The 25,925-nt window shown below is 34.4% G+C and overlaps 4 protein-coding genes across 10 annotated transcripts; 1 reads left to right on the forward strand and 3 right to left on the reverse strand.

Moving 5' to 3' along the window:
- Positions 1-2,005: 2,005 nt before the first annotated feature.
- LOC123225832 (membrane-anchored ubiquitin-fold protein 2-like) lies at positions 2,006-5,754 on the reverse strand. Of its 6 annotated transcripts, XM_044650121.1 has the most exons (5): positions 5,469-5,720; positions 4,827-5,112; positions 3,240-3,404; positions 2,529-2,621; positions 2,006-2,448 (listed from the first exon to the last, which is right to left on the reverse strand). In XM_044650121.1, the coding sequence occupies exons 2-4, from the start codon at positions 4,957-4,959 to the stop codon at positions 2,566-2,568; spliced, it is 354 nt and encodes a 117-aa protein (XP_044506056.1). In that variant the 5' UTR covers positions 4,960-5,112; positions 5,469-5,720; the 3' UTR covers positions 2,006-2,448; positions 2,529-2,565. The 6 variants fall into 6 exon arrangements, with proteins under 6 accessions (XP_044506056.1, XP_044506052.1, XP_044506054.1 ...); XM_044650117.1 differs by lacking the exon at positions 2,006-2,448 and having other exon boundaries at positions 2,602-3,144; positions 5,473-5,754; XM_044650119.1 differs by lacking the exon at positions 2,006-2,448 and having other exon boundaries at positions 2,602-3,144; positions 5,451-5,727.
- Positions 5,755-8,448: 2,694 nt separating this feature from the next.
- On the reverse strand, positions 8,449-14,591 carry LOC123226508 (probable galacturonosyltransferase 14). Its single transcript, XM_044651035.1, has 6 exons — positions 13,799-14,591; positions 12,969-13,024; positions 12,666-12,821; positions 10,488-11,078; positions 9,841-10,143; positions 8,449-9,422 (listed from the first exon to the last, which is right to left on the reverse strand). Exons 1-6 carry the CDS (start codon positions 14,034-14,036, stop codon positions 9,138-9,140), a joined length of 1,629 nt encoding a protein of 542 aa, XP_044506970.1. The 5' UTR covers positions 14,037-14,591; the 3' UTR covers positions 8,449-9,137.
- A 1,026-nt stretch (positions 14,592-15,617) lies between these two features.
- Positions 15,618-19,590, forward strand: LOC123224815 (protein FAR1-RELATED SEQUENCE 5-like). 2 transcript variants are annotated; one of them, XM_044648538.1, is made up of 2 exons: positions 15,618-15,782; positions 16,743-19,590. In XM_044648538.1, exon 2 carries the CDS (start codon positions 17,876-17,878, stop codon positions 18,632-18,634), a length of 759 nt encoding a protein of 252 aa, XP_044504473.1. In that variant the 5' UTR covers positions 15,618-15,782; positions 16,743-17,875; the 3' UTR covers positions 18,635-19,590. The 2 variants fall into 2 exon arrangements, with proteins under 2 accessions (XP_044504473.1, XP_044504474.1); XM_044648539.1 differs by lacking the exon at positions 15,618-15,782 and adding an exon at positions 15,811-15,847.
- A 1,151-nt stretch (positions 19,591-20,741) lies between these two features.
- LOC123226366 (BAG family molecular chaperone regulator 8, chloroplastic-like) lies at positions 20,742-22,603 on the reverse strand. Its single transcript, XM_044650867.1, is given in 4 exon segments — positions 20,742-20,960; positions 21,017-21,255; positions 21,258-21,648; positions 21,729-22,603. Coding segments are annotated over 4 exon segments (1,350 nt in total). The 5' UTR covers positions 22,362-22,603; the 3' UTR covers positions 20,742-20,873.
- Between the last annotated feature and the right edge of the window lie 3,322 nt (positions 22,604-25,925).

A 25,925-nucleotide genomic window follows, 5' to 3' on the forward strand; every position in this document is an offset into this window, starting at 1 on the left:
TATCCCAACTGAGAATTTGGTGAATGAATAAAAAAAGGGATTGTGGGTAGGGGTGTTTAAAACTAGTTAACTAAATGGGGCTTTTTTTTTTTTTTCGGTCGAATTAGATTTTTGGTTTAGAGAAAATTGAAAATAGGAATTGAATTTGTTGAAAGATTGGTTGATTTTGAATTGAACAAAAAAATATTGGATAATCGGTTTAGAAAAAATTTTAAATTAGAATTGAATCAGTTGAAAGATTAATTGATTTTGAAATGAACAAATAAAAAAATATTAGATAATCAAACTGAGTTGGTTATAAACCACTTTTGTTCCAATCTTGAGATGATTGTTTTGGCTTCAGATTTTTATATACTTTTTTATTCGTTCAGAATGGTAAATGACTTATGGAATTGGTTGTTTCTGGTTGAATAGACAATCCGGAAAATGGAACGGGCGTTTCACATCTTGAACAGGAGTTCCCACCTTCAAAGTTTTCTCAACATTTGCAATTGAATTGATTTGGTTTGGTCAATTGATTTTGAAAAAATCGAAAAACTAATAACCTAACTGAAAAACCAATTTTTGCCAAAATCCTAACTGGTAACTAAACTGGTTTTCCGGTTACCTGCTTTTCAGTCAGGTTACTAGATTGGATACTGGTATTTGTGGGCATAGAAAAATTAAAAAAAAGAGGAAAAAAAGCATCTTAGAGCATAATTTGGCATATGCCATCTGGACTTACTGCCTGCCTATACTGAAATCTAGGATTGAAAAGCCTAAATATATTTGAAGCACAAAAAGATTCCCTTTAAACTTAAAAGGAGCCTAAATTCTCCAAAGCATATTTCCAAATGAATCTTTTGGGCAATGACTCACAAAAATGCCACTGCAAAATCTTTGTAATTTAGTAGATATATCATATATGTTACATGGACTAAAGAAAACTCAATTACAGAGAATTAAACAAGAAAAAGTATACAGGGTCGAACCATAAACTGCATGAAATAGGTTCATTCTATGCTATATATGCCATAAGAAAATTTCATATTCCTTCTGTTCTATCTCTGCCTAAAGCCCTCTATTTCTTTATTTTTGTGTTTGCTTGATGTTTTTGGATGAATATTGGCTGGATAGTGGATACCTATCATCCTCTACTTCAAAGTCTAATCCCGATATGCCCATCCCTCCAATATCAACTGCACAGTTGAAAACTTTTGCCAGGCATTGAACAACCATTTTAAGCTGCGTGTATAAACAAAACAAAGAAAACAATAAAATGGCAGCAGTTATCTGAGAAGTGGAACCAAATTTCTGGTTACCTTGTTTCTGATCCAGTTATTAGTTCGGATACCTATCCAGTTCTGTTTTCGGACATTGCCGACTAAAAACTCCAAAGAAAGCTTTGGATTTTGGGCGCCGAAATCCTGGGCTTGTGCTGCTGTTAAGTGCAAAAAAGATCAAAGGGATTTGATTCTTCAAATATTGAAGCACATGCAAGAGCCATAATTCTCCAAAAACTGCACCAATAAGATGCATCAAGAGAAGGGTCTGTTTATTCATAATTGTTCCATTAGTACAAAAAGTCCCTAATAGTAAAGTGTTGCCAACTAGTTCTGTCATTACCTAACAACTTGTCCGTTAACCAAAATCCAGTTTTTATACTGATAAAGCAATTCCGAACCAACAATTGAAAAAAATCTAAAAAGGCAAACCGAAACTGATTCACCAGTCTACTGGCTTTTGCAGTTTGGTTTCCTTGGTTTTAGTTTGATTTATCAGTTTTCTGGTTTTTTAGCAGCCCTAATAGAGAAAGCCTTGAGATGTCAACATGACTACATGGCAAAACTAACAAAATTTGACATGATATTTGAACAATGATCAACATTTCAAACAAGATGTAATTGTTCAGTAGGCCAAAATCCAATAGTTCATCTGGGTAGAAGTTCCCAGAACATATATATACACACACACACACACACAAACACACTCATATATACATATACATAATATGCAAGCTGTAGCGTGATGAAGACACCATCAATATCATGAAATATAATGTCAATGAAGTCAATCATTTGAACATTTCAGCTGTGGATTCAAAGAAGCATACAACAATCGATATTGATAACCTGTAACAACTCAGAATTTCGAGCAATTCTGCTTTGCAAAGCATGAGCATCGACATGAATTCAAGTACTGATAAAGGCATTAAAAATGGTAATGAAAGAAATAGGAGACACAAATTTCAGATACTGTAACTTGGATATAGTTGCTTGATAGCATAGTCTAATCAATGACTTAACAATGGACGCAGTAAACCAAATGGATGAAAATGCAACAGCTGTATGAAGAGAGCGTAAACATCAGGAAAACATGGCCTATCATAAATGTGCTTAATGCCGGTGCCTCTCATCAATGCGCAATTCACCAAATCAACTTATCTAAACCGGCTCCAACGTCGCTTATCTGTGGAGAAATTTAGAACACAACAGTAAATTAGTTTACTGATAAAAGTAATGAGAATAACAGCCAAGTACCAAACCCACCTGTGAATGATGCCTTGGACACTGCCAGAATCGAAAATTATAATATAACACAAACACATTTGTTCTGCTTTGATTGGCTAGCTTCTTTCTTTTCTGCTCCATCATAAAATAAGAAACAAGTGGAAGAACAATTACTGAACATGCTTTATGTTGGGGAAAAGGCCAAAGCAAATTAGGTAGTCAGGTAGGGTTGTTGGCCTTGGCTTGGCTGGTTCTGTACTCAGGAGGCCAATAATAATTGAGTAAATCTATGTGCGTTCACAATAAGTACTAATATGTGTACTAATGATAACGTGTTATCATATGATTTGGTATTACTTTTTATCTAGCTCAAAATCACTTAATTATTTAATGACACGTCATCATCAGTACACAAATTAGTATTTATTGTTAGCACACAATTTTATTGATAGTAATTTAAGCTTGTTAATTTACAAAAAAAAAATGTCTGAAAATTTCAACCCTTTGAAAAAAGATTAGTTTTTGGTGACTGCAGTTTCCATTATGATGTTACATTGATGTTTCCATAGAAGGGACAAAAAAGATGGCAGAAGTTGGAATCTCATCATCTTTAAAACACAATTTTCTGCTATCTTTTCGGTATCAAATCTGCATACTGTTCAAACAAAAATTAAGTAATTTATTTCTAAAATTCATCTTAGAATAGCATATTGGAAAAAAGAGCAAAATATGCAATGCAAAAAATGGTACCTTTCTCCTGAGATGGAGGTTGAACAATGACATGCATGGTTGTAACACTACCCGGAATATCACATAGGGGACTCTGGCACTCCCCCAGTGTTCTGTTGTTCTCCAATATCTTTCCTGCGCTTATAATCTTCACATCTTTCACTGTTCTTGGACCATTCTCCTTTTCTGTCCAAATAGATAAATGCATACATTCTTAAAGATCATGTTAATTAACAAAGGAACAGAAGTCACAGAGGAGATCTTTTAATAAGCAATAAGAAGACAAATGCAACCACATGGCAATCAATACCTGAATAATTCTAAGGCTTACAATCTGTTCAAGGTCATATGTTTATCACAAGATTGACAGTTCTAGAATTAGTTTAATGGATTGCTTATTAATTTTTTACAAATTTTTGCCAAAACTGTTACTGAGTTGTTGATGGACTAAGACCAAGGACAAGCTGCAATGAAAGATGATTTCCAGACTTTCACGGTATCTAACTTCTACATCAGCTCAACCAGGTATAGAGAGAGAATTGGACCACATTTCAAGTGAGTGGCAACTAAAGGAATATACTGCATGTCTTTGATAAAAAGAAATATATTACAAAGTTTGACTCTCTTAATTTTGGTGCAAAAATAAATAAAGGACATATTTTAGTCCCCAGATGAACCAATTATTGCAGGTGAATTGTCCTGAATTTGGATCCAGTTACAACACAACAAAAACAAGATAGCAAACAACTTAAAAGCATGTTCATTTAACTGATACTAAATTAATCACAATGCATTATTTGAGACTACATGGACGAGACAACATCACTAGGAGAATGAAAAATGTGATATTTCAGCTGTGGTTAACAGTGTTAGACTAGAGTACAACCTATGCGTAGCGGGAAGAGAAACGGAGAGGCTATGGTTCTGTCTCTCCTCCTGCTACACAGCTTGTACTCTAGTCTAACATGGTTTAACCACAGCTGTGGTTAACAGTGTTAGACTAGAGTAAAACCTATGCGCAGCAGGAAGAGAAACGGAGAGGCTATGGTTCTGTCTCTCCTCCTGCTACACAGCTTGTACTCTAGTCTAACATGGTTTAACCACAGCTGAAAGCCTGAAACATCACATTTTTCATTCTCAACAGATCACATAAGAATGAAAATTACTTGATGATGTTTCATATATTCTTTGAGACAAGTTTCTACTACTCTTCCACAAAGTTCACAGCTAGTTCTTTTGATTGTCTTGAAAAGATCATGCATATCCAAGAATTTCACCAAGAAACCTTACTAAATTTTGACATTAAATTGGCGGCAAAGGTACTTGACAACAGCTCTGCAAAAGATGGTCATGTTCATTCAAATGATATGTGACTAATTAAACCAACACAAAGAATCAATTCCATAGGAGTTTCTCTAAGTATATATCAAAATTTTGTAATTTTAACAACAATATGTCATCTGATTTCTCTCCGCAAGTGTTTATGCCTAACCATAGTTAACAATGAAACATTTACCAAAGAAGAAACTCGATGGAAAAGTAGCTACAAATGTTAAACTTTGCCAACCCTGATAAACTTGGAATTTAAGCAAAACACACCCAACTAACCTTTAGGCCATTGAGCAAGAATGCTCTCCTTCAAGGTTGCCACGCTTGTAGCAGTAGGAAAGCTCTTGGGACCGATATCCGACCCATCGGTCAACCGAAACTTGATCTCTAACTGATCTTGTACACCCGCCATCTAAAACCTCTTCTGATTGACGGCAAGAAGAATCTCTGAGACTTAAAACTCCAGGATCCTCACTGAAGCTTTCTCCTAACGAATTTATCAATAAATATACCGACAAGGTTCACTATGAGTAATCAGTAATCACAGAAGTCCTCGAATCAAGTCCTGAATTTTACAGATTGATCAAAATTCTCACTTTAGTATTCTTTAAGTATGAATATAAATCACACACACAAAAAAAAAAAAATCAACAATCTTAGAAGTGGAAATTAATACAAGAAAGGAAAAATAGTTATAATAAAGACGTGAATTTCTGATTTCTAGGCAATAAAAAATAACATCATTATCCCCAATGAGGATAATCCATATAAATCCCACCAGAAAAATGAAATTAAGAACCAAAAATACACAAAAGTACAGGGTTTTAAACAGCAAAATCCTCAACTGGGTCACCTCCAAAACAATCAAAAACCCAAAGCAACCACTGAAAAGAATCCAAAAACCTTGATGGGTTATCTTACTTGCCTCCGGAACTGATCTGGGTCACTCTGTTTTTATCAAACTGAGGAAGCAGACGAGAAGAAGAAAGAAGAAAGAAAGGTGATGTCTTTTCAATAATATTAATTAAAAGAAAAAATAAAACGAAGAGATAAAATAAGTTGCTTGAGAGGGGGCAGTTTGAGAGTTTTCAAAGTCTGCTAAATCTAAGGTCAATGCTACCATTTTTTCTTGCCTTCTCCTTCCAATCTCCTGAGGCTATGGAAGTGGACAAATTTTACTCTTTTATTTCTTTTAAGACTGTTAAACTCTCTTCCTAACTTCCACTCTCCAACCTCACAAACGACCTCGTATTATGTGTGTCACTTACACAAATTCACTTGTGATCTGAAATCGTCACCGTTCACTTCTCTCATCATATCATATCCCACCAATCATCACTCTTTATAAGACGTTTAGTTTGGGTATAAATGAGTACTCTGTTTGATAAAATTTGGTATATATAAATAATTATTATATTTGGTTAAAAATAATAAAATATTACTAATAAATTATTTTACTTAAATACCCTTGAATATAATTATTTTTAAATATTTTTATATTATTTATCATATTAATTAAAAATAAATTTATTTTTATCTCAAAAATTAATAAATAATAATATAATTATAATAAAATCAAGATTATCTTAGTAACCTTTAAATATTTAAGGTGAAGATAATAATCAAATTACCATCTATATTACCTGTCACGTCAACATTAATAATAGAAGATTACTTTAATCTTTTATTACTGACAAACCAAACAAGAAAATAAAAGATAGATTACTAAAGTAATCTTAAAAAACTGAAATCAAACACTCCCTTAATGTGTGACCCAGTAACCATACCGACTCCTTATAGCTTTGTGAGTGTTCCAACCGTTCCCATAGTTAATAACTCACCAATTGAAAATTTCCATAAAAATATCTAAAAATCTTTTTAATGGGATGAAATACTTTCTTATGAGTCAAAGGATTGATGTGTGGATCGACCTTTTAATCGGATTTAATATGTTTTTAGTCATATGATGTTGATATAGATTAAAAGTTGTTTTAGTTATTGTTTGAAATTGATTTGATACTGATTCTCAATTAGATTAGTTGATTGGTTCAAATTTTAAAACACTGATTATAAATACTATTAAAATTATACAATTTCATAATTAAATAATAAAAATATGTAAATTTGTAAAATAGTGATATTCTAGACTTACCCATGTTGTTAATAGGTTAGATGAATATTTTTCATCTAAGGTTTAATGTAAATTTTACTTTTCATTTATTAACTATCAAAAATTTAAATATTTATCCGTTTATTAAATTTTATTGTTATTGTCAAAAGTAAAATCGTTATTTAAAGATTTTATTAAAAAGAAAAAAATTATCTCATTTTTTTTTACCTTAGTTTTAAAAGCTCATAATTCCTTTTACCATCATATTTTTCAAATCTAAAAATTGATTTTTTTCTCCCAAGTCTAGATTCACAACCTCCATATTTTTACCGTTCACAATTGCCTCTACAACTTTCTGAAAAATCTCAATTTCAACCTCTTTTTTATTTTCAAATTTTTACACATTTTAGCGACCTTCTCCAACCGACTTCTCTGCTCGAGACCATGCCTCCCTTCCTCTTCGATGTTAGCCAGGCCTCTCTCTCTGATTGAGTCTCTTTCCTTCAATGAGATCACGATGCAATAGGTCTCTCTGTCATAGTGCAACTTTCGGCCATCGCTGGCATTGTACGTTGCTCACGTTTCTTCGTTGGCTCTTGATCCTTCATCAATGCGTTTCCTTGACAATAAAGATGAAGTCTTCGGTTTTGACAAAGACATCGGTTGAAAGAGAAATGGGAGGGAGATGGACACTGACATCTTAGACTTGGTACAAGAGACACCAGAGACAGAAAGAAAAGGTCGTCAATAGTAATCTAGAAACTAAATCTAAAGTGGGTTGAAACTGAGATTTTTCATAAAATTAGGGGGGCAACTGTGAATGAAAAAAATATGAAGTTTGCAAACTTAGACTTAAGGGGGGAAAAATTAGTTTTTAAACTTGAAAAATATTAGGGTAAGGGGAAATTGTGAATTTTCAAAACTAAAATAAATAAATAAAAGATAAATTTTTTTCTTTAAATAGCGATTTTACCTCTAACAATAACAATAAAATTTAACAGACGAATAAATATTTAAATTTTCAATAATTAATGGATAAAAAGTTAGGTTCGCATCAAACTTTAGATGAGAAATAGTCGTTTGGCCTTGTTAGTATTATAAAATGGTCAAGTTCAAAATTGAATGAAGTTTACATCCTAAAAATTGGTTTGAATTCTATTAGGGATTTATGCTATCTTTAATGAATATATATATTTCATGCACTAATAATGAATATAAATACTAATACAGGTACTAAATTTTGCATTACACTATCATCATGAATGTTAACAAACCCCGAAGTGACAAAAACCAAGTACAATTTCTTTGGCTCGAGCTCTTTAATTTCAAGCAAATACAATGAACATATTTCTTCCATCTTGTGCTTTGAAAGAATCAATTGTAGCTTACATAATTGCCACTAAATACCCCTAAACCTGTCTTAATCATTCAATCATTTTATTGACAAGAAGAGGTGAATCATATTTTTGTTATTAGAGAAGCAAAATGCCAAAGAGGTCCGATCAAATGTGGGTTCAGAACATTAGGAATATGTCAAGAATGAAACCTCTTTGCCTTGAAACATCAGAATTTCCAATCTAGCCTATGGATGCCAAAAATTAAAAAGAAAAAAAAGGTGTTAAATTCTAAATGGATTTCTTGTTATCATCAACTAAGCAAATTCCAAGAAAAAGAGGAATCTTTCTTTATACCATCTTGCTAATAAATTTTCTTAGAGATTCTATTCCCAAGACATAAACAAAGTAAGTTACAGAATGGCCAATGGTGGAGGAGGACGAAAAAAATGTTTTCAAGAAAATGAATTATCTGCACATTTGAAATGTGTATCAGGAATAGTACATAACAAATACCAGTATGTAATGTAACCTAATAACAGTTCCCCAATTGAATGGGACCTGAAACAAAGCAATCTTCCATGACCTACTCCTAGAATTCACCATGATACCAAAAATCAAATGGGAGGTACTAACAAAAAATACAGCACCAGTAACCAAAAAAATAGTAAAAATAATAAAGGGAGAAAAAATGTTTATGGACTTCATGGGGGAGCATAACTGAAAACCTTTCCTAGCGTTCCTCATCCCATCATCGATCAATCAATATGAAGACATCAACATAAGCAGTGTATTGTGTATTTCAGTTTTATTCCAAATTATGGGCCAAGTAACCAAGCAAGATCCCTAGCAGGAATACCGGTAACAGTATCCCTTTCCCAAGCAAAGAATTAACCACGGATTTGTATAATACAGAATCAAAGAATGAAACTCAATATCCGTCTAGCGACGCACGTCCAGTCCTGCAATAGTATGGGGTGACTGCAATATCTGAACCTGGAAGGTATTGCCACTTTCAGCCAATTTTTTCAACCTGACTTCTCATTTATAACCTTGAAAGAATGAGACAAAAAAATGTATTTAAACCCATATCAGTAATGTCTTTTCCCCTTCTATCTCTTGTTCCTAGCTCCACTAGTTGATTGGTTACGTCTCCAAGATGTGGCAGTTCCTCACAAAATCATTGGAGTAGTTGACATACTTGCTCCAAAATGGGCGGAGATGCTCAAAGCCAATCTGTAGCCATGGTTTTGACTGGCCATTGTAGTGGATAACTGCAGCCTTCTTCACACTTTCGATATTGGTCTTATTCTGATAGCCCAAGCCAAGCATGTGCCATGATGGGTCAATCGGGTGAACATGACCTTTAAATGCAATCAAAGCAGGTGGTAGGGTTCCAAGCTTCCACATTGTCAGATTTGATTTCAGGTTCTAGTATAAAAAACCCCACAATAAGAATAAAATTGTGACAAAGCATATGCTAATGATACAATCAAAAAGAAGAGAAAGAAATCAGAAAACACGTTTACAATTCTTTGCTCATTAAAAGTAAGTTCTAATATTAGTCCAAAACTTCTATAACTGAAATTTCAAATTTCAGTAAACAATTTAACATCCTACAAATAGACAATGCTAACAGATATAAATGAATAAATGACCATGATGAGATTTAGTTGTAGTAGAAAAAATTTGGCATGGATGCTCTAGCAGTTATGAATATTGAATTCTATTTCCTTAAATAACTCACTCAGCCATTCCACAATCCTCATTATGGCTTAAAACACAAATAAGGAGGGAGGTTAAGGTAAAGGAAATATTATAGTGAGAAATAAAGTAATCAAAACTTTACCTCTTTCAGCCAGAAATGGTAAGTTTCTCTTATATTCGTTTTCCTCCATGCACGAAGATCAAAGATATTCATCCCATAAGCCCACGCACATTCCTCAGGGTCCAAATTCTTTGCTACAAGGGGATGTGAAAAATTGAAGTAGTTTCTAAAGCGCTTAGACATTACCCACTCATCTTCGCCTCTACAAGTTTCCACAGCTCCATTAACCTTGCCCTTAAGATCAATTTCCCAAAGAGGAGACAAATCACGCTGGATTACAATATCATCATCTACAAAGACCACTTTGTCGAGGTGTGGAAAGAGCTGTTAAATACAAACAATTGGCAAACAAAATTAAACCATTTCACTCTCAATGCTACAAATTATGTGCACAAATTGTACGGACAGCAAACAATCCTTTTTCTGGTTACTTGATTAAATTACAAAGTCCCACCTAAATAAGCAAATATAGAAAATATTAGATGTTTTAACAAATTCAAAAGCAATAGAGATTGTAATATTCTTTTCCGATAATCTCCCTAATTATCCTACTCACTGTCATGTCAAATTTTGGTATACTTTTAAAGAATTTTATGAGTATGAAAGACAGGAGAAGATTTTTGTATCCACATAAGAGACAAGAAACAGCTAATATTGCATCTACTTACCTCTGGTAAATATATGCGGAGATGGTTCAGTATAGATATGTACTTTGGGCTTCTAGCCTGTAATTTTGAAGCAAAATGTCGAGGAGTGGTATCACTGAGATTGGCTCCAGCAATGTGATTCCCATGGTAGTAATTCCTGATTCCATAATGGTTCTCAACAGCCTCAAGAACTGGAACATTCTCTCTTGTTAACCAATCAAACTGGTGAACACCTCTCACTTCAACAATAGCAGGGGAGACAGGGTTTAGTGCAAACCAAGAGTGCATACCCGCATAAGTTTTCTTGTCTGTGATTATGTGGAACACTATCTTTTCAGGTTTTAGAGATGACTGCACTGCAGAAGCAACAACAACTGAAGCAGCCAAAATATTATCAGTTGACAAGACGAAGTGGTGGTAAGAGTTGTCAGAAAGCAAAGGAAGGAGCTCCGGGGGAGGCAATTGTTTGCGTGCATGAGCATTAGAGGAATATTCATCAGTCAAACGCAGAGAAAGACAGTGGATGCCTTTAGGAATAGAACTTGCAGCAAAGTGCTTGTTCATCAGTTCTGCAAATTTAGATTCCCTGATTTCTCTTTCAAATTTCTCCATCTGTGCATAAACAATAATATCAGTCTAAACCAGTGCAGTAAATTTGTTCTAACTAAAATCATATTCACAATAAAGATAAGCATACAGACATTATATGACTACAACTTTAATTATTTATTTATCAGTCTCTTTCTTGATATAATAATAGCAAAGCACACAACATAACTGGTAAGGCTAAAATAAATGAGGACATACCAAAAAAGTTAATAGTTTAAAGACATCCTCATTCGTCACAACACACATGAAGGTTAAGAAATTCAAGGTGAAAATATTGTAGAGATAATTCTGATTTCCTACTTCCAGTTAATGATACAACATCCCTATTTTCCCCATTTATTAAAATAACACACCATCATAGTCCAAGAAACTTGGACATTTTTTTCTTATGTAGGTCACTGGAGAGGGGTACGCACAGTGGAAGTCTTGGTTTACCAAGGAAACAGGCAATATGAGACAACATATGTTGTCCCTTCTGGCTTTCAAAGCTTAAATCCTAAAGAGAAATATCAGGAAATTAGGTCACAGATTGATCAAACAGCAGGTCTGATTGCCATAACAACACTCCTCTAATTGCTGCATGCTTTTTAAGAATTGTACTGTCCAGAAACAATTAAATTGCTTAACTGTTAATCTCTCAAACAGATGAGCAAGCAGTGGAGTTCATAGAAGCCTTAAGTTTCTCATCTAACTTAAATCCCAATATCACATACTCTGGACACTGGAAAATGCAGTCTTAATAATCAAGACATGTATCCTTATCCAAGCAAGATAACCAGGGTATCAAAAATGAAATGAAGTAATCCCCCAGCCATTAATAAAAGAAACCCTCTTTCATTCTCTCTGACATTGGCATCAAACTATATATACTAAGTTGTGTTCATAAGATCTGAGTATCCTCAAAACGATTCAAACAAAGTATAAACATTACCTGCATCATGTCTTCATTTGAACCACAAATTTCATATCATAAGCACATAGTTCTAACACTATGGAGATGTGATAGTACATTGAAGGAGGATCGACAAGAGTAGGCATCAAATTTACAGAGAGAGAAACTGTAGTAACTGTATTAACTACAGTAGACATCAACAGAGCATATTTACCAGTACATTAATATTCTGTGGCCCAAATGCTTGCAATGTTTATTTGACTAAATGAAAATGCAGGGAGCTTTGTTTTCAATAGTAAATTCATAACTTAATTTAGATAACCAATTAAATTTCTACAAAATTGACACTGTGGTTATCAGAATCCAGCGCATTAAGGTAGGGGGCAAGTAGTAGCTTCATCCTTCTTTCTTCTCCAAAACACCTTTTTTTTCCCTGAATTTTCCTAAAGTTTATGAATACTGACAAAAATCTAAACTATCAAAAATTTAATTCTCACCAACCCTCCTAAGACCAGGGATTAGAACCTCATTTGGTCTTGTTACAAAGCTTTGAATGAAGAAGGAAAAAGTGTAGATGAGATTATTTCTTGAAGCCTTAGTTTTCTTCACCCCATTCCTCTCCACAAAATTTTTAAAAAAAAAAAGCAAAAGAAAAAAATTAGACAGTGGACAAAAACAAAACTAGATCTTCAACATACCATTGCTCTCAACATGATAGCAAATGTCCTAGCATCATACTGACTGGTCTTCATGTCAGAAACAAGTTGACTAAAAGAATCTGGAAGCTTTACATCATTTGGGATTTCCTCGGCGTTAACTTGATTAAGAATCTTGTAGAACTCATTAACCAATTTCTGTTACATCATCACCAGCACAAAGTGTAACCAACTTCATTAAAAAACATAAAAATTGACAACAAACCAAAAATGAAGGATCAAAAGAACATGTTAAATGTAATTTGAGAAAAAGATAGAGACAGAGAGACAGAGGGAGAGACTTACCTCTGAATCATCAACCCGACCGAGAAACCTTGGTCCTAACCGTCTGCCCAAACAATCTGAAGCAGAGAAGAAAAGCACAGACAAAGAATCACAAACAGGTCAAGAACAAATAACTAAAAGCACTATAAATACTACCCCAGATCGCAATCTATTTTAGTAAAAGCAAACATCTAGTTACTACATACAGAAGTAACGATTTCACAATTTGTAATACCTGGAAATTACAGTTACAGCTGACACTATTTGAATGTTGAACAAGAAAAAATAATACAAGTAAAATTTAAACCCATCAATTGGGGAGGGTATCTTCCAAAAAAAATTAATCAAAAGATACAATCGATAAACGAATTTCAAACAGTGCTTGTGGTAGGTCTCCAATCAATCTCTAATGTCAATTATAATCTAAACGAACAAAGGGTTGACTCAACTTATTTGAAATCAATTAAATTAATTATAACATTGACAATGCAAACACTTAGATTGAGCCATAACCCCATAATTCTACTGATTCTAGCACTGGCAACCACTAGACAATATGAATTCACACTAGAAGGCCAATAAGTTGGTTTCAAAATCATTTCCTCTCCACATCAAATGTGGATTACATTAACTTAGATTCAGAATTTACTAAAGAAATCAATCCAAAACTCAGATCCTATAATGAAATCAAACTCCATAAAAAATCCAACCATTAACATCAATCCATTAGGTCTAATCAATTATTAAAAATCCCAAATTTCAAATCTTTTAAAACGAACTAATCAATGCAATAAAAAAATGGAATCAAACCCATAAATAAAATGAAATGAATCAAGATCAAAGAAACATACCAAAAGAGGAGCACTTGTTGACACCTTCTAAAGTAACAAGAGCGGTAAGAATGAAGACAAAGGGCAACAAGAAAGCAAGAATAAGAATTGCATGAAAAAGGGTCCTATATGAGATGTGACGAGATGCGACCTTGATCTTCATAAAGTCAATGAAACCTCCTCCATTGCCATTAACACCGTTACTGCTACTTGATAATATTGTGATGCTTCTCATGCTAGGCGAAAAGTGAAGCTGCATCCTTGTCTATGCAGCCTCACCACCACACCGCCACCACCACCACAACAACAACCACCAACAGCCTCTTCTCTAACACAATTTAAGCAATCCAAATAACCTCGACACCAACAACAATAACTCAGACTCACACAACCCACCATCAGATCTTGATCTTTCCCCGAAAGTCGCCTTCTAGGTCTCCCTCAAATTTGGTCTTTTTCTCAAAGACCGCATTGAGTTTTTAAACAAACAACTCCACAACTCCACAACTCCGCCTCTCCGCCACTCTCTCTCGCCAATAATAATATTAATAATTGCAATAAAAATTCAAACTTTACACTCAAAATTGAATCTCTTTCAATCAATTAATGAATGACTCACCCAGTTAGCCTTCTGGGTTTTCTTGATTTTCTCTTCCTTTTTCTCTCCAAATCAATTAATCCATGAGGGAAGACGAGAAAAAATAAAATAAAATTGTTAATTTTTTTCGGTTATTTCTCATCGATGGACCCTCTGATCTAATTTCCTTTTTCTAATTTTTAATTATTTCAAATTTAATTAATAAAATAAATAATGTCATATATTAATTAATTTTAAATAATTCATATTTTATTAATAAATTAAAATAAAAATTTGGTGGTGGTGATGATGCCTGGACCTTGAGATTAGGAGGGAGTTTTTGAGGCTATATTTAGATTGTCTTTATTATTAATTAATTGTTTGTCGAGCTTAGATTGGAGGGTAATTAGTTTTGTGCAAAATATTTTTAAACATTAATATTTCTAAGAATGTTGGTCAGGTCAGGGGAAAGATGGGATAGTCATTTGACCATAAAAATTTGGTCCTCTTCTTATCTCATCTTATGTAAGAAAAGAATTTTTTGACATGGTTGAAGATGAGAATAGAGATAAAAACAATCTTTGTCTCGTTTTTTTTTTTTGTTTTATACGTATTTCAAAGTGTAATTTATGAAATATTAATTGAATTTATCAGTATTATTACTATAATATTAGTCTAGTAGAGGGGAGGGGATTAATAGAGGATAGGGGGTCAAAGGAGGGCCATTTTACTCTGGTTAAAATTTGAAATTTTGTTCAATATATACGTGCAATACCTTCAATGCAACTTCCACTTGGAGGAGGACAAATTGTGGCAAGAAAAGAGGCTCATTAAATTTAAAAAAAGGATGTGGATGACAGTCATTGGTGACCCCAATTACTTGTTTCTTCTCTATTATGCTCTTATAATTATTTTATAAGCTTTCAGGGTATTTGTGATTCTAAATTGGAACTATTTTTTTAGTTGTTTCATTTTCTTCTTTCATGGTTTTTCTTCTCTTTTGATGATCATTTTTTTACTTTGATATTATTATTTGTATTATGAATTAATCTTTTTTGAGTTTAATTTAACTTGAATTCACTTTTGATTATTCAAGAAAGAACACACGATAAAGTTTGAAACATTAAGTAATCAAAGAGATTAAACTTTGATATAGTTAAATGTCCTTGATAAAAATACTGAAAATGTGACTTCACTTCAATATAATAAAACAAAATTAGATAGAAAATTGGTAACAACAAGTCTTCTGTAGACTTAATTTCCAGTCCATAAACAATTCGTTGGCCGTTAATCTCTTAAACCTTATTGACTCTTACTAATCTGACGGTCAGTATTTGCTAACTGCACTTTCCTTATCCAGAAGATAACAGCAGACGCGGGTTTTGGCAGTTTCTCGTCCGCGGCGGCCTCTTTGATCTTGTTGAAAAGGTAACTCACGATCAAATTCAAATCCACAGACACCCTTTGGTTTCTCCGTCTCTTTTCACTTCTGGGTTATCTTCAATTTTCCTCTTCCATTATTTTTTGCTTTAAAAAATTGTTCTTTACTGGCAGTGTTACTTATAAAGTGTGATTCATTTCATGTTCTTGGTTCAAATATTTGCTCTTAGTTTTTCTTAATGTGTTTCTAATTTTGTTTCACATCGTTTCTCTGTTCTTTTTTTAGTTCTGGGTTGTCTTTATTTTGCTGTTTTTGTTTTCAAAATGTTTTTGACTGCCAATGTTACCTATGAAGTGGGAGTATGCTTCATCTCAGGTTCTGGGTTCAAATTTTTCTTCTTAGTTTTGCTTAATGTGTTTCTAATTTTGTTTTACATCGTTTCTCTGTTCTTTTTTCAGTTCTGGGTTGTCTTTATTTTGCTGTTTTTATTTTCAAAATGTGTTTTTGACTGGCAATGTTACTTATGAAGTGTGAGTATGCTTCATCTCAGGTTCTGGGTTCAAATTTTTGTTTTTAGTTTTGCTTAATGTGTTTCTAGTTTTGTTTTACATCGTTTCTCTGTTCTTTTTCAGTTCTGGGTTGTCTTTATTTTGCTGTTTTTGTTTTCAAAATGTGTTTTTGACTGGCAATGTTATGAAGTGGGAGTGTGCTTCATTTCAGCTTCTGGATTTAAATTTTTGTTCTTAGTTTTGCTTAATGTATCTGTATTTTTGTTTTACGTGGTTATTTAATTTGTTTTTTTATGTTCAAGTCAAAAGTTTAAGGCACATAATTTGTAGTTTGGTTCAATGCTCTTGATAAGCTATATTTAGTTGTTGTAAAAAACTTAAAACGTTAAGCTGTGTTTTCGCTTGATTATCTGGTTATGTTTTAGAAGAATTTGAATAAGGATTATCCTTTGTAGATGGAATTAGTCATTATGTATTGTTTGATTTTGGATGTGGCAGGACTAATAAACTAACACAGAAAAAGGGGCCTCCACTGAAGCTACAGAATTGGTTGATTCTGATGTGCCCTTGGAAGATGATAGCAATGACTGTTTTGGTGTGGAGGAAGTTGAGGCTCCTGTGGTTGTGGATGATCACTCAGAGGGGATTGAGGATTATGAGAGTCTTGAGTATTCTAAGTGCTTAGCTGGTGGGATTTTAAAGCCTACATTAGGGATGGAGTTTACTTCTGAAGAAGATGCAAGGAATTATTATAATGCTTATGCCAAGCAAAAACGTTTTAGTATTTGCGTGAATTCTTATTATCATTCTAAGAAAGACAATTTGATTATTTCCACAGAGTTTTGTTGTTCAAAGGAAGGGTTTTGACGGGTGAAACGTGTGAAATTTTTGGGTACTGTAACTGATATGAAGAAGAGGCATGCTAGGCCTATTACAAGGGAGGGTTGCAAAGCACATATGACTGTGAGGCGGCAAAATGATGGGAAGTGTTATGTGCCAAAATTAGAGAAGAATCATAATCATGAGTTGATAACACCTGCAATGAGGCATTTTCTCTGGTCACATAAGCAGGAGCATAATCAAAATAATAGTCCAAGTAGCTCTTTTAGTTTCTCTGGATTGGGTTTGACAGCTTCTATGAATGTCTTGACCAAAGATTGTAACGATTTTGGAAAAATGGGATTTGCTGCTCAATCTAGTGTTAATTACATTGGAAGAGGACGCCTAAGCACTTTTGGAATAGATGCCCAAGGTCTTCTTGGCTTTTTTAAGGTAATGCAATCCAAAGATCCTGCATTTTATAATGCGATACAAGTTGATGAAGAATTGCATATAATTGTTTCTCTGACGTTGTAGCCTTTGATACTGCTTATCAAGTGAATCAGTATAAAATGCCATTTGCACCTTTTACTGGGGTAAATCATCACAAACAGTTAGTGTTTTTGGGTTTGCATTGCTTGCTGATGAGACTGAATCTACTTTCATTTGGCTTTTCACAAGTTGGCTTGAGGCAATGTATGGCGGCAACCTGGGTTAATCATTACTGATTATCATTCTGCAATCACTAGAGCAGTACAAAGGGTTTTTCCACGGTCTAAACATCGATATTGCAAGTGGCACATCATAAAAAAATGCCAAAGGAAATGGGGCAAGTGTACAGTGCCCTTCCAAAGACCTTCCAGTTGGAATTTGATAAGTACATTAACAATACTGAGACGTCTGAAGAGTTTGAATCTGCCTGGCAATTGCTTCTTGATAAGTATAACCTACGAGGAAATGAATGGCTTCAATCACTTTATATTGATCGCCAATTGTGGGTCTCAACCTATTTAAGAGACACATTCTTTGCCGGTATGCATTATGCTTGGCAAAGTGGAAGTGTGAACTCACCTTTTGAAGGTTTTGTTAATGCAAGGACTACACTACAGGATTTTGCAGAGCAATATGAGAAGGCTTTGGATGATTGCTATGAGAAAGAACCGAGGGCAGAGTTTGAAACTTTTTACACAAAACCAGTATTAAAGACTCCGCTTCCTATGGAAAAACAAGCAGCTGAAGTTTACATGAGAAAATTTTTCTCAATATTTCAGGATGAAATTTTTGAATCTCTTGCACTTGCTGTGAAACTTAGTGAGAGCAACGAAGCAACCAGCACATACGAGATAGCAAGATTCAATGATGAAGAGAAACTGCAGTTCGTGGCTTTGAATTTATCTGAACAAATAGCTAGTTGTAGATGCAAGATGCTTGAGTTTGAAGGAATCCTCTGCAGACGTGATTGCAGTGTTCAAGACAGCAAATATTTTTATGCTACCGCGACATTATATTTTGAAGCGATGGACAAAAAATGCCAAGGATGCAGCTGTATCGGTTGTGCTACCCTCTCTTGAGCTGCGAAGTAATTCTCAAAAGGGGAAGAATTCTTATTATGATATTTTGCACCAGGAAGCCGTTAAATGTGCTGAGGAAGGTATGGTGTCTGACCATAGTTTTAAGGTTGCTTTGATTGCTTTAAGAGAAGCTAGGGTTAAAATTCTTGAAGCAAAGAAAAATGCCACAAATGCCCCAAAACTTGAAACCATGGCCAGCACTAGCTATCAGGAAATTGTTAGTGAGGTAGATAGTTCATCAATACTGCTAGACTCCAGCTGATCACCCAAAAACCAAAGTAGGAGAATCCTGTACAGAAGGTATTTCTCTAAATATGCATTGGAGCAGTGCTCAAGTTGAATTATGTGTGCTCATTGTAAGTGCCCCATCTGGAAATGATAATCCTTCATGCTTATGATCAAAGCATGCATTCCAGAAGACTTCATATATGAGCTTAGTTTATTCATCTTCGGATGAGCATTGCTGATCTTCAGTGAGTATTCTTTGTAGGACAAGGAAATTCATAAAATTTTCCTAAGATTGGTCCATGTGGGATCACGGACGACATCTTACCAAATTGAAAATTTTTTTTCCATTCTTGTCGAGCATGGTGAGGTTCCTTGTATGAAGGTGTGATCATGGTTTTGAAAACCAGACCAGACTGTCTAACAGGCCGGTCGATCGGTCAAACCAGCTCAACCATGACCTGTAAGCTAGTGTTCAATACGGTTAACTGTGCTGGTTTGCTGTATAACCATCAAGGTCACGGTAGGATTTGTACAGATTTTGTTAGTGAAGGAAACACACTGTGATTTGAGATATAACATCAACTGAATCCATTTAAACCATCAGATCGAATTGATTAGGGGTTGAATTAGGTTAATCACTCTGAGTTGCAATTCAATCACTGTGTAAACTTTGTAATTTTTTTGGATTTCAACTAAGTTGATCTAGTAATGAATATGCATTATATATACTTCGATGTTTGTTTAATATTTGTTTGAATAGTTCACTTATTTGATTTCCCCAAATGAACCTCAACACAACACGAGTCAATGGCAGTTCTAAATCTAAAAATATTTCGAGGGATATGACATACTCATCTATAATTTGTATGTATATCAAGGATGACATATCTTATCAGGGTTATTAATGTTGGGCAAAAGACTTGTTTCCGGCGAGGTTAGAAGTAAACTCAAACTCATATATTTCAATTTATAAAAACTTAAAGTCACGCTTATGGGTAAAATTTTATTTAATTTCTCAATTAAAGTTAAGGGTAAAATCGTTATTTAACAAGAAGTTTAAAAAACCAAAGTTTTATCATTTTTTTTTTTTAAGTTTGAAAATATAATAAATTTTCTTCCATTCAAAATAGTTATTTCTCCCTCAAATCTAGGGTTTTTTTCTCTTTCTATCTTTGGTCACCATCTCTTACCACCGATAACTTTTTATATTGTAGATAAAGGAATACTTACAAATTAAAATGTCGATGACCAATGAATGAGGATGAAAAATGAAGGCAAAGAATTGAAGACCAATCTTCGTCTTCATCAAGTCAGCCCCATTTTCGATTGATTCTGCATTGGAAGGAGACAAATTAAACAATGGAAGTTTCGTTTAAAATCGATTCGAAAAAGACAAAGATTAGTCTTTGATTTTTTGTCATTGTTCATTAGTCATCAACATCGTCGTTCGTAAGTCTTTCTTTGTCAACTACAGAAAAAAAAAAAGAAAGTCAATGGTGGCCAAAAAGAATGACAAGAGAAGAGATTAGAATAAAAACCTTAAGTTGAGAGAGAAATACCCGTATTTCAAATTTTAAATTAAAAAAATTATTAAATTTTTTAATTAAAAGGAAAAAATAAAAAAAAAACTTTAAATTTTTAAATTTTTTTAAAATAATAATTTTTATCTTTAATTTTAATTAAAAAATTTAACAGAATAATACCCATAATTATGACTTTAGATTTAAAAAAAGGGGAAGAGTATGAATTTTAGTTTACCCCTAACTTCGGGAGCAAGTCATTTGGCCTATAAATTTATTCCTATTCATGATTACTTTTACTTTAACCAAAGGGGATCACAGTTTTAAGAATTATTATTTTGTTAAAAAATTAAACAAGATTCAAGGGGGCAAGGTAAATCACAGTTGCAGGAATTGAAGGCTACAAACATATCGCACAAGAGAAATAAAGCCCCGTTTACACCTGTTTCAGTAAAAATCCATTCATTCAACATCTACAAAAATGAACCCCATTATGTGACAATTTTCACAGCCTTGCTCTTCTTCATCAAATCATCTCTAGATTCCATCTTCACAGGCAATGGTGCAGAGAACACAAACTATTCATCTTGACCTATATAATCAGCAATAATTAAATTTGTATCTTGACTTCTTAAATTCCTAGAGTTTCTTTCCTCATCACTGCTCTGCAATGATCCTCCATTTTCCAAATACACTCCTCACCAAAACCATCCTCAGTCACTTCAGATAAACCCTTACTTCTTTCGACTTCAGTGCTAAAGTTCTCCAAAATTATTCCATTATTATCACTAGAAACACTCTCATGAGAATTGTCATTGCTGAAAATCTTATACACATTCCTATTCTCTGCAAAGCTCACACTTTTTTTCACTTTGGCTGAGGCACAACATGCCTTTTCAATAAAATCCCATTTTTATTTCTGTAAAACCTAGGGTTTTCTTGCTCCTCTTCATCATCAATGAATTGGTGAAACCCTTCAAGCTCCATGTCTTCATCCTCAGCTTTAGAAACCCTAGAATGCCCAGGAATCCTTTCGACTTGGTCCCTCATTTTTTTTATTAGGTCAATCTGATCCTTACTAGAGTCTCCACCATTAGGCCTTGAAAGCCTAGACTTACTACTATCATTTTTAACTAATCTCACATTCTTTGAACCGTTACGTGAGATCTCATTTTTTCTTACTGCAAATCCATCAACAAATTCCAAAAACCTAACCAGATCCATGCTAATTGACCTGTTCCCATCTCTGATAATGGGATCGTCACCCTGCAAGCGAACCCGTCCATAAAAACTTTAGCATGGAAAAGGAGTCAAGTTAAGAAATTGACTACTAATAAATGGCGTACCTGGATAGAGTCAAGTTTGAGAAGCAAATCCATAGCTTTACGAGAAACAAGGTGAAAATTCAAATGGGTTTTCTTGGAAACTGATAACTTGAGAGAGTTGAGGCTAGATTTGATTAAAGCAAGCTGTTTGAGCTGTCGAAGAGTTCTGGATCTACGCACAAGAAAGGTCCGAAAATGAGTTTGAATCACACACGCAGCCATGTCTCTAAGAGAACATGAACAAGAAGAAGAGGATTGATTGTGTTTGGCAGAAAATAAAGAGAAGTTTTGCAGTGACGTTTCAAGAGCATCAATACGGCTAATAAGAGAAGAGAGAACCAGTTTTGCTTGTCGATATTCTTCTTGATGCAACAAGTTCTGATTTTGATGTAAGCTTTGATTTTTATGGAAAGATGGATGGTTTTTCTGAGTTTCGTTATGGGTCAGGTGCTGATGATGAGCTTGTTGAGATGATTGTTGCTTCTGTGGTTGGAGGAGGAGCTGAGAAAGAACGGTTTGGAGAAGTGGATCTGAGAAAGGGGGTGGTTGAGCAGGGTGAGAGTGGTGGCAAGAAGTTTTGCTACAGCAACAGTAGGTAGATGTGGTGATGGTTTGGTGGTGGTTGTGATCGTGGTAGGGGTGGTGAGAGGCCATGTTGTGAAGTGAAGTGGCGGGGTGATTGAGTTGAGAGAGTTTTGGTAAGCATGCGGCTATAAACTGTTTGTCAAAACAAGAAAGCCTTACGGAGAAATAAAGTAATTACATCAAAAGTAATTGAAAGTGGTTTTTTTAGTGTTGTTTTATGGGAGATTCTGGTTTCAGTACTTCTGAGTGTGCCCCACTGATTCATTGATCTGCAGCTGCACGTGACCAAAGCAAAAGCCCATCGTTATCAAAGCAGTTAATATGATGGGATTTGTACAAAGATCAATACGACAGGTCATATATTTTCAGTCTAGAAACGACATGTCATGTTTCAAAGAAAACTAGTGTTACATGAGGAAAACTAATAGAAAATTAAAAAGTATTTAAGTATGCATCGAGTCTATACCAGAATTGTTACACCAAACGCAAGAAAAAACCGAAGTCACGGCGAGATTTGTGGTCTCTTAATTTAATTGTTATTGATATTTATATAATCTTTTAAGTCTAAGGTTCATGAAGAAGTACTTTTTTAATTATTTCGTGTCTAGAAGTACTGTTTCTCGCTAGAATCTTGGCACAAACCAAGCCTGCAGAAAAATCCAGGTATGTCTCTTTGATTTGATTCATCCGTTATAATCCATTATTTGATTCAAATTATTGGTGAATTCGATTCGTGCAAACGGTTGAGAAGAGAATCAAGAACTGCATGAAGAAATGTGTTGGAGGTGGGAGAAGACAGTTCTGGCTTACAGGTGCCATGTGATAGAGAGAGATTCAGAAGATCTTTTTTATTGACATTTCTCTGGCGACTCATTTCTCTCATGCAGTTGCTCATTTTCTTTAAACCACAGCATAAAACCTGTTGTTACCAAAGAATTTGTATCACATGATCAAATTATCGTACAACAAATGCTTGTTTGTTTTGTTTTGTCATATAAATTTCACATAGTTTTTATTTTTCCTTGAATATAAGAATTTTTTAACAAGTATTTATTGAATCAATTGTCGGTCTACAATAAGGCAATGGCGATAATTGGGGTTGAATTCTCAGTCAATTTGATCTGAAGAAGAGAATAGCATTTTTGCAATTCTCTTCAACTTCGTGTACCACATCGTTTAGTGCAGTACGGTTCTTTGTCTAGCTTCATTGGCTTTGGTGCAAGGAGCAGGAATTCAAAGTAATTGTTGAATTGGCTGTCGGGGCCAGTGGTGAGGTCATTTTCGGTGAAGAATGTTTCCAGTGAGCCCAAGGCTAAAGTCATTGAGTCTGTTGTTAAATGAAGTGCGTTGTGTTTTATTTACCTTTTTTTTTTTTTTTTTGGTTGTTGTGCTTGGATTGTTTTGCTGTGTTAGTGTTGAAAAAGGATTAAGACTCTTCATCTGATGGATCAGTAAGCAAAATGTGTATCAAAAAGTTGTGCTTTTTTATGATGAGTGGTTGAGTGTGAGCTATTCATCATCTGATTAAGCTGGCTTTTTGTTGTGTTGATGCTGCTGAATGGTGAACATTGATTGTTGGGTTTGGATTCTTTTTTAATACTGATATAGCTGAAATGAGCTATTATTTAGCGAATGGTTATTTTCAAATTGATAACAAGTTATATTGTGACATTTGTGTACTCTTTGGAGTTGGTATGGCTTGATGAAGAAGTGACACTGAAGAGGTGGTCTTACTATGCGGTACTTATGCTTACAGATTTCTAATTGTTCTTTGGTTTGAAGCAACTAGCAGTCTTAATCCAGACTCTCCAGATGCTGCCTCTGTTGCCTTGAGTATCAAGTATCGTGCAGAGTTCCCCACATTGTTTTCTTTAGAGAGATTTGAGCTTCCAAAGGTTTTCTTTGCAACTGCATAAAACATTCACGATAATCTTACTATAAACTGAAACGAGACAAATGAGTATTATGAAATGTTGAATGTGAAACAGGCATATTATATATCAATGGAGTTTTTATGGGTTTGTCTTGATCTCTTGTTTTGACTCTCACGAGTTATATTTTAATTTCTACAGTTGCTATATTTGTTTCATCATTCCCTAATTCGTAGGGTAGGGCACTGTTGAATGCAATTGGAAATTTAGGGCTTATGGTGCTTATGCGGAGGCCTTGAACAAGCCTGGATACAATCTAGATAATGTGGTTAGCTAGGTGAGGTTATTTTACTCATCTTTCCTTCACTATGAACTTTGACAGAACTTCATTGTGATCCAAATTTCCACTTTAATACACAACTTATTAAAAAAAAGTTATTGGACTTGAGGTAAAATGATCTTATGGTTGGTTGAGCATGAACAGTACCAACCTCATTTTGTTGGCTTCCTGAGACTTTTATACTGTGGAATTTGAAGCTCTGCTGTCTACAATTTCTACAAGTTCAAATTAGTGTTTTCCTCTTTCCCTACCAGTATTCCTTTAGAATAGCAGTCAACTTGTTAGTTCTAGGTTCTCTCACATGTATGTTCTAAAATCTATGTTTCTTTGGTTAACTAATGATAGGACTTAGGAGCTGATGCTGCACTTGGTAATGAGGGTCTGGGGCAACTTGCCTGTTTTTTGGACTCTTTGGCGACATTGAATTACCCAGCATTGGGTTATGGACTTAAGTACGAGTTTGGGTTATTCAAACAGAGGATTACAAAGGATGGTCAAGAAGAACTTTCTGAAAATTGGCTTGAGGTCTCATTGCTTTCTGTTCTGGTTATTTTTTTATTGGTACGGGTATATGTCATCCATAATATCATTGAAATTTCTTTGGCAATCTCTTTATATTCCAGTTACTTAATGTTTGATTTAATTGTGGTTTCTTCTTGTTGTAGCCCCAATGAAAAATGGTGAGAAAGGATGTTTCATATCCCATAAAATTTTATGGCGAGGTTGTTTCAGGAGCAGATGGAAAAAGACACTGGATAGGAGAAGACATAAAGGCTGTTGCACATGATGTCCCAATGCCAGGGTATAAAACTAAAACCCCAATCAACCTAGGATGTTGGTCAACTAAAGTTCCTTTGGAAAATTTTGATATATATGCTTTTCTCTGGAGACCATACCAAAGGAGCTGAGGCCCTATCTAATGCTGAAAAGGTTTGTTGCATTTTGTAATCATTTCTATATTCTCTTAGTGATCAAGTTAAAAATTCTGAAGAAGTTGAACCAGCGGATGAAGCCTGAGGCTGAAAAAGAAAGTACTCCAGCAGCAGAACGGAAAAAGGAGGCAAAAGTGATACCACAACCACCAAAGTTGGTTAGTATCGCTGACCTCTGTGTTATTGGGTGGTCATGCAGTAAATGGAGTGGCTGAGATACAATGCAGTACTCACAGAACAATTCATGAATATGCTCGAGACATGGAACTTTGAACCTGCCAAATTACCATAAGTCAGAGAATGCCTGCACCTAGTGGGAGTTGGTGCGGCCACAAGCTTGTGATGAGCATGGCATCCTGTAGATATATGTTTTCAGTGTATATATAAGGTTAGAGCAACTTTGTTCATTCCGGTTCATGGTTCAGCTTGGTATATGGACTAGAAAGTTTTATCACCCTTTTCTTCAACAATGGTTTTGGTAAAAGTTGAG

This window comes from Mangifera indica, chromosome 9 (genome assembly GCF_011075055.1).
Source record: "Mangifera indica cultivar Alphonso chromosome 9, CATAS_Mindica_2.1, whole genome shotgun sequence".
Classification (NCBI taxonomy): Eukaryota; Viridiplantae; Streptophyta; class Magnoliopsida; order Sapindales; family Anacardiaceae; genus Mangifera; species Mangifera indica.